General features: G+C 43.7%; 1 protein-coding gene across 1 annotated transcript in view; it reads right to left on the reverse strand.

Annotated features, from left to right (window-relative positions):
- Positions 1-7,505, reverse strand: part of RAB12 (RAB12, member RAS oncogene family) — a gene marked incomplete at its 5' end in the record, with an annotated part of 10,999 nt that extends 3,494 nt beyond the window's left edge. The window contains 2 exons of the mRNA XM_010137882.1: positions 160-298; positions 7,447-7,505. Coding sequence (XP_010136184.1) covers positions 160-298; positions 7,447-7,505 — 198 coding nt within the window. The remainder of the gene's footprint in view (positions 1-159; positions 299-7,446) is intronic.
- Between the last annotated feature and the right edge of the window lie 379 nt (positions 7,506-7,884).

Here is a 7,884-nt window from a genome sequence, read left to right on the forward strand (position 1 = left end):
AACACATTAATGTTAAATGCTGGATAAAAGAATCCAGAGAAAATTAGTTGGAGTTTAATAATCCTCTACCAATGCTGTTAAAAGTCTTTCAGAGTAAGACAGAAAACTGCCTTTTTAAAAAAAATCCCAACAGGTAAAAAGGAAGTACTTAGGGCCTACCTTATCAATCATTTTCATCCATTTTGGTAAATCGTCAAATGTTTCCTTCTTGGTGATATCATACACCAAAATAATTCCCTTGGCACTTCTGTAATAAGCTGAGGTAATGCTGTTGAATCGCTCCTGACCTGCTGTGTCCCTAAGAAGCAGCAGCAAACATTGGCACAAACGTTTCACCGATTGGCAAAGGACAGAATAATTTTGTTGACATGTTAATGAAACGCCCCCCCACTCGCTAGACCCTCCATATCGAACATCTCCTGCTCGATGTGTGGATTTCAGGCAAAAAAAATATGGAGCAGTACTTTCAGTCGTAGGAAGTTTTCATATCAGGACCACTTATCCCATACTAACTTCACCAAGAGAGGCCACCAAACAGTTCTCCATGCGGCTGAGAATGAAGCTGTCCAATGAAAATGCACCAGCGGATGAAGCTGGGTTTGTGCTGTCGGGGTTTGGGGTTTTAAAGAGCCCTGGAAAAATGAAAGAAGAAATGGAGACATGCTGATTGAACACAGCCAGACCCAGCCACGAGCAATGCACTGGTCCTTCTGACTCGAGCTTTCAGAGCCGCTGTGGGTCACCCACGGCAGTTCATGGTGCTACCACCATGGTGCTACCACCAATGCAGAAGCTCCTGGCAGAGCTGAGTGAATAGTGAGCAGCCACTGCGTGGTTTGGCTTTTGAAGATTGATACCTGGATTTCACAGTCCCGTCTACTCCTCTGAGGTGCTGAAATAACATTTCCATCGCGCTTTCAGCACTGTAGGGAATGCAGACAGGCAATTGCAGTTACGCTGGAGACGACTTTCCACAACGACACCACATTGCCCTTCCTAGCTATGGCTCATACTCCAAAGCAGATGAGACAGGGTTATTTTTTTATTGAACCATGAAAACCTAGGAACTGCTTTTAATCAAGCCTGCTTATGGAGGATTTTTGGCAGTTATACTAAAAAAAATTGCTGGTGCATACCCTGAGTCTCAAAATGTGACTGGTATCACATGGAAAGGAAGTTCCATGGTGCTCCAAAGTGAATGACCCCTCGGAGTCAATGGATGCATTTGAAATTTCACCGTTGGAGCGAGTCAAAAGATGGACTAAAATTAAGAGCAGGAGGGGGAAAACGTGCACACGTGTGTCGGGACTCCAAAGTTCAAAATGAGCTCTCTGCAACAGTCACATTTTAGACAAAAGGAGGAGAAGGATGAATTTGGGAATGAGGTTAACAATGGAGACCTGAACCACTTGTTACCAAAAAATAAAAGCCATGTTCACGTGGATTGGCCTGAAGAATTAATTCTTTTAAAGTCTGTGCACAACAAGCAAGAGAAAAAACTACCACGAACCTGTCTGGCTCTTCTCAAAATCCTTAAGGATTTTAGCTGAGCGGGTTGAAAAGGTGAAGTGCCTAACTTTCTCCTCAAAGTGCCATAAGGTACGTGAGAGCAACAAACCTCAGCTAGTGATTCCACCAAGAAAAACAGTGTCCTCTAAAGAAAGGTTTGAAACCTCCTCTTCACCTCGTACTTCACTGCAAGCTGACGGCATTGCAGTACGGGGCAGAAGAGAACAAATTCCTTCCACACCCGCTGTTATTTTATTCTAATTTGAATCCCATTCTCTACTCAGAGCCTCAGAATTACATTCATACAAACCTCCGGGATCTCACAGAAGGTGAAACCAGGTACCTTGGTTCTAGTAGTACTTCAGACCAGTTTTAGATGGTTAATTGGTTGCTTTCTTATCGCTCATGAGGCATTTTTATTAAAGCAATACAAGTTCTGGCAGCTGAAATTACATATAGGAGTATTACCCAGAGCAAGTAACTCTACTTTCTCTTCCATTACTTCTCTGATATCGTCAGGTTAGTTTTTTGAAAGGCCTTTTGGATGTTCATTCCATGAAGAATTTTAAAGTTCGAGCATGAACCGTTGATTTTCCACATATGGATAACATTGCCTCAGTGCTCATGAAGAGAATTATGGCCTTGTCGAGCAGCCTCTGCCACCTGTTGCTAATCCAGCCAACCGATGGAGTGTAGCAAGGGTGGGATCCCTTTAGTTCCATCATTCTGAGCAGACATGACTAGATGGCAGGTGGAAGGACATAGCTGATGTGGAAGAACGCACCAGTTCCAGCGTTGGCCAGAATAATGGAAAAAAATTGTGGGTTTTGGGTGTTTTTTTTTTTTTCTGGCCGCTCTTCTCTGTGCCCCTACAAGAACACAGACATAAAGGGACTCTCTCAGGGTCACCTGGCTGTGGCTTAGGGTCAGTGCTAAGGACCTTTAGCAACTCCATCACAGAGGCACTGCCAGATCACTCAGTTCATACACTGGAAAAAACAGAGGGGAAATAAACACACTAACGTTCAACTACTCTCCCTGAAGATGGTCACGACTATGCTGGAGAAGCCGAGGGGTAGGTCATGGAGCCAACTATACATCGTTACACTCTGCCACTCCAGCCACCTCCACGTTCCCCCTGGCCTGCTGAGCGCTGTACCTCCGAGTCTTCCTGGTACTGCCAGCCTCTCCTCACCCCACAACACCCTCAGGGTCTTTAAAAGTTTACAGTATTCCCAGGCAGCTGCTCCTCTCAATTCTGCCCCCTCAGGTCCTGCACCTCCTTTGGGGAGGCTGCTTACCCAACTATCACAGCCCAAATAGTTGGGCTGCTTGAGACACACCACATGCTGTGGCCAGTTTAAAAGACCCATGGACAACCTGGCTGCCCACCACCTATGTTAAATGGCCAGATGGCCACTGACTGAAGCTGCCAGTCACACCAGTTACAGCGGATTTGGACTTCCTTCACCTTGCTTTGAGTCATCGACTTCCCCACACTTCGCACAATCAACGTCTCTACTGCTGCAACAAGTTTAAATGACACCACTCAACGGGTTTCTCATTGTAAGCAGGATATTCTATTCCTTGTTTCCTTTGAAGAGTGGAAGAGAATAAGCTGAATTTGCAGTCTCTAACATTACATTAATACTCTACCAGCCTTCAAATAGTAAGGGGAAAACTGGACAACTATTTCTGCAATAAGGAAGTTCAGGACGCAACCCCAAGCTGCAGTATGAGGAGAGGATCAAGCTGATCTTTCACATGGAAAATCTCATCTTCTACCAGGTGCTATCTTTTTCATGCAAATGTGCAGTAAATTCTTCCAAGAATGAGGAAAAACTGATAACCCCTCACACAGAGCTAATATTAAAAGCACATCCAACACCCTTCCGTGTGCAGTGCAGGAGCAATCAAGTTCGTTACGCTATTCTCATGGTGCTCCAGTGCTGGAGTCTTTCAGCAGTGCCGAAGCACTAGAGGAGAGGAGGTGGAAGAAGAGATGAGCGTTACTTAACTGGGCTGGCTGTCCCCAACTCCAGGAGTTTCATAAGCGATAACAAGTGCTCATGGTTCCTTACTTGCTCAACACAACAAGTCAGTCCAATTTAATTCAAACTCCAGAAGCTACAATTTGATCAATGATTTGGCATCACTGAAAAAAAAAAACCCTCTAACGCTAAAAGCAGTTTCAATTCACACCACCCCCCCGATAAGTTGTTCTAATGAAACCCACTGGTAATGCTCAACTGTAATCAGAAATATACAGTGTGTGACTCCTTGACTATCTATAACCCGCGTGACTCTGTCTTCCTGCTTCCAAAACAGCAACTAGACATCACTCCAAAACCACAAACATTACACCAAACAAAAGCAAAATAAAAAGCCACACGAAGCCCATTTTCCAGGGTTGACTTGTCACATTCTCACTGTTTCAGACTGCGTAAAACACAACACAAATGCGGTTGATATTAATTAAAACAGGTTTGGATGATTTTTGCCTTGCCGGTATGTTCTCTGTGTCTATCGAAAACTGTTGCTTGGAACAAACACATGGACAGACTCAAACCTGTCTTTGGCTCTGAAGTTTAATTAATTTTTTATGGGTGGTGATGCAAAGCAATAGCCAGGACAATATTTTTAAACAAAAATAAAAATTTAACACTTAACACTTGCATATGCTCTGTGCTTTTATGGACCCTACAGGCAGTAATTTTTAAAATGCTTTTACGTCATTTTATAGGTTAACTCTACTTGTCAAGCTTTTTCCTCCTATAAACCACAAATATCTTTGTGATCTTTTACTATATGAGATAATTTATTTCACGGGTGCCAAAGAGAAGGAACTACATCCTGCTCCCTTCCAGGACAGCTGATCTATTCCACAGGCTACTCCCCGCCCCACAGATTTTCCAAGACAATTGTCCATTAGAAAACGCTGAGCTGGCAGAGAGCGAACTTTTTAAGAGGATGCACCAATTTAAACAACCTTCCTAAAGAATCAAGACTGTTTTCTCGCCTGGTCACTGGCTTCCTTGGGCATTAAACCTGTAGAGATAGCAGAGAGCCCCTTTAGCTCCCCACCACAGCTTCCAGCAATGAGGTCCTTCCAGAATGGAAGCCAGAAGTGTCACTGCTGCTTGTGTCACATGAGTTCCCTGGGAAGAAGGGACAGTCGGACACATCTCTCTTCAAAGCATCGAAGTGGGGTTGCTATTAATCAGTCTAGTTGCCAGGCTTTGAAAAAGCACATGATGAGCTTCTTTCAGCCCAGACCTGCAAGGCAAAAGCAGATTTACTTATCCTCTACTTCTGCAGCCCAAGGGGCGCTACTGCTGTTCTGGGTGGCCCAGAAACGATGGACACTAGCCTGCATCCTCAGTGCGGGTCTACCATTTCATAACCGAAGGAGCAGGAGGCCGTTTCCTGAATAGACGGCTTGCTGACCTAATTGCTCGATGGATTCCACAGAGCACTGCTGGGTTTTGATAAACCCAAGTGGTAGAGCTCTGTGCAGAACACCCTGCTGACAGCATGGGCAGTGGAGAAACAAGTCAAGGGACCATAAAGATATCAAAGCTAAACTCCTCTTTTATCAACTTTAGAAATGATCTGTTCACCGAATAAAAAACTGCTTTGTAGTAAAGTGCCTGTAATCCCTGTACATGAGTGCCAGGAAGCACATGGTGATCTTAATTCTGGCTCTGCGTAGGTACGACAGGAGACCAACAGGATTGGCCGAGCAACTGAGGTCTGTGTTTCTAAGCTTCCAAGTGTTTGACATGGTAACCTGCTTTTGTCTTGTCATCTAACCACTCATGGCACAATAAGGAGCTGAGGGACCTGGGGGTGTTCAGCCTGGAGCAAAGGAGGCTCCGGGGAGACCTTCTGGCTCTCAACAACTCCCTGACAGGAGGGTGGAGCGAGGTGGGGCTTGGTCTCTTCTCCCCAGGAACAAGCAACAGGACAAGAGGAAACAGCCTCAAGTTCTGCTAGGGAAGGTTGAGGTTGGCCCTGAGGAACAATTTCTTCCCTGTTGGGGTTGTCCAGGCGTGTCCCAGGGCAGTGGTGGAGTCCCCATCCCTGGAGGGGTTTCCCAGCCCTTGTGTCGAGGTGGTGCTGAGGGACAGGGGGCAGTGGGGACCTGGCAGTGCTGGGGGAACGGGGGGACTTGATGATCTTAAAGGTCTTTTCCAACCTAAACAATTCTGTGATAAGACTTTATAAACAGGCCAATAAACATACCCAACTTAATTCAGCAAAAGGAGTGATTATCTAATTTCTTTTCCAAAATTCATAAGTATGTCAAGAACTGTTTAAGGGTTAAGTATTGGAACAGCATTTTAACAGCCACTGTTGGAGAGAAAGTGACACCTCGGAGCAGGATGTTGTGTTTATGGATTTTATCGTATTTTGAAATGTTTTCTCTTTGCATTATGTTTTCTCCACCATTTTAGCAGGGCTTCACACAGCAGCAATGGTCACATTTAGCAACCTAGCCATTTTCAGTTTTCCAAGTTTCCTGTATCCTACTAGCATATTCTCAATATGTGGAAAATAATGGTTTAAACATCTCTTTTCCAAGAAAACATCTCTCCTATAATGCATTTATTGAACGGGAAGAAATTGTTTAGCACATTCCATAGCAAGAGTTGGTATCAGGTGGACAGCAGCATCCCCACATCAGAATTTGTTGTTACCTCCATCAGCTCCAGCAGTCCCTGGCTAACGATTGCCGGCTCAACTGCCAGCCTTGTGGTCATAGGTGTCCAAACAGGGACAGACGATGGATGAAGACATGCCACTAACATTCAAGTGTTAGGTGACTGATGGTACCAAAGGTGAAGCAGCGGTTAACGCGGAAGGAAGCAAGACAGACACATGGTGTGACAGACAGAGTTGATGGTGACCTGCCAAGAGGAGTTAGTACGCTGAATTCACTGCATCCATGTAGTCAAGAATGAGAAACCACCAGAATATCCCCAAAGGGTAACAACGAGTACATTTAGAGCTTTTTTCTTCCCCCTCTATGGATTGTTAGCAGCTTTAAGAGTTTAACTACAACGCCAATTATGCGTCACGCACTGTTAATAAACCAAAGCTAAGCTTCTACATACTAGTCTGTGAGATTAATGTATAGAACAGAGCTGGTTTATTCTCTCATAACAGTGTTTATGCATTGTATTACTCTGCAAAACAAAGGAGCTCTTAAACTCAATCATTTCTAAGCAATAAAAATCATATTAATCACTGACATAGAGAATCATTATCAGTCAACACAGAACCTACTCCAGAAGGGAAAAAGCTTAGCTCAGACTTTGAGCTTTCTGTAGTAGGACTTCGGTACCAGTTAAGATATAGACTCTTTTTTATACGGGATCGCTTCACCTCGCAGTGATGTTTCGAGTAGATATAATTTATTGAGACTTCAATGCCTTTCACTTTGAAGTTATTTAACGTGGTGGCACAGAAACAGCACTGCCTATATGATCTTTTAGAAAAACAGTTTAGAAAGTTTGATTTGGAAGTGCTGTTACAATGAAGGTCAGTTTTTCAACAGTCCAGAAAACAAATAAAAACAAAGTCTACTTTCTCTAGTGTCTGTTCAACGTGGTCATCTTTTGCTGGTTGTCGAACTATTTCCTGTGAAGGTGGTATCGCTCTTCTAGGAAAAGGGCCTTGAGACCTTGGCCATGCATTAACATTTCAGTCATGACATTCACGGCGTATTTCTGACTTTTATCTCTCCTCCTCCTCCTTTACCCTCACGAAAATCTGAGAGCTATTTGGTTTTGCTTAAGCGTTGTGGGAATGGAGGAGGAGTAGGGTAAGAGCTAAACCAGCTTATAACAGTTAATAGTATTAGACAAGCATATTAATTCATGCTAGAACATAAAAATTAAAACATACTGCTGGTTGCACATTTGTTCTACTTACCAGATTTGTAATCTAATTTTCTTTCCTCTTAGCTCTACTGTTTTGATTTTAAAATCAACACCTATAAATAAAATACAGTAAACAGAAAAGGAGGAATAAGAAGCAAAAGTAGTGAGGGTGGAATTATTATTTTCTTGATTTTTTTTTTTTTTTTTTTAATATCAACAAAACAATGCTTTAAAATAGGTCTGTTCTGGCACTGTACAAAGCTTTTTTGAGGGGCAACCTACACAGGTGGCGTGAAAAAAGGAATGGGAAAATCTTGTTAGCAAGTAGTAACAGTCTGAACAAGCAGAAGGGTTGGCACCCCTGTGGGTCACCTCAGGAACACTGGGGGGATTTGATGACCACTGTCTAGTCTGTGAGCCATCCAACTTGGCAGCATCACGACATAAACCTTGCGCTTTGTGCAACGCTTCCAGCAGCAGGTAAACCCCC

Source organism: Buceros rhinoceros, unplaced genomic scaffold (assembly GCF_000710305.1).
Source record: "Buceros rhinoceros silvestris isolate BGI_N320 unplaced genomic scaffold, ASM71030v1 scaffold20820, whole genome shotgun sequence".
Taxonomy (NCBI): domain Eukaryota; kingdom Metazoa; phylum Chordata; class Aves; order Bucerotiformes; family Bucerotidae; genus Buceros; species Buceros rhinoceros.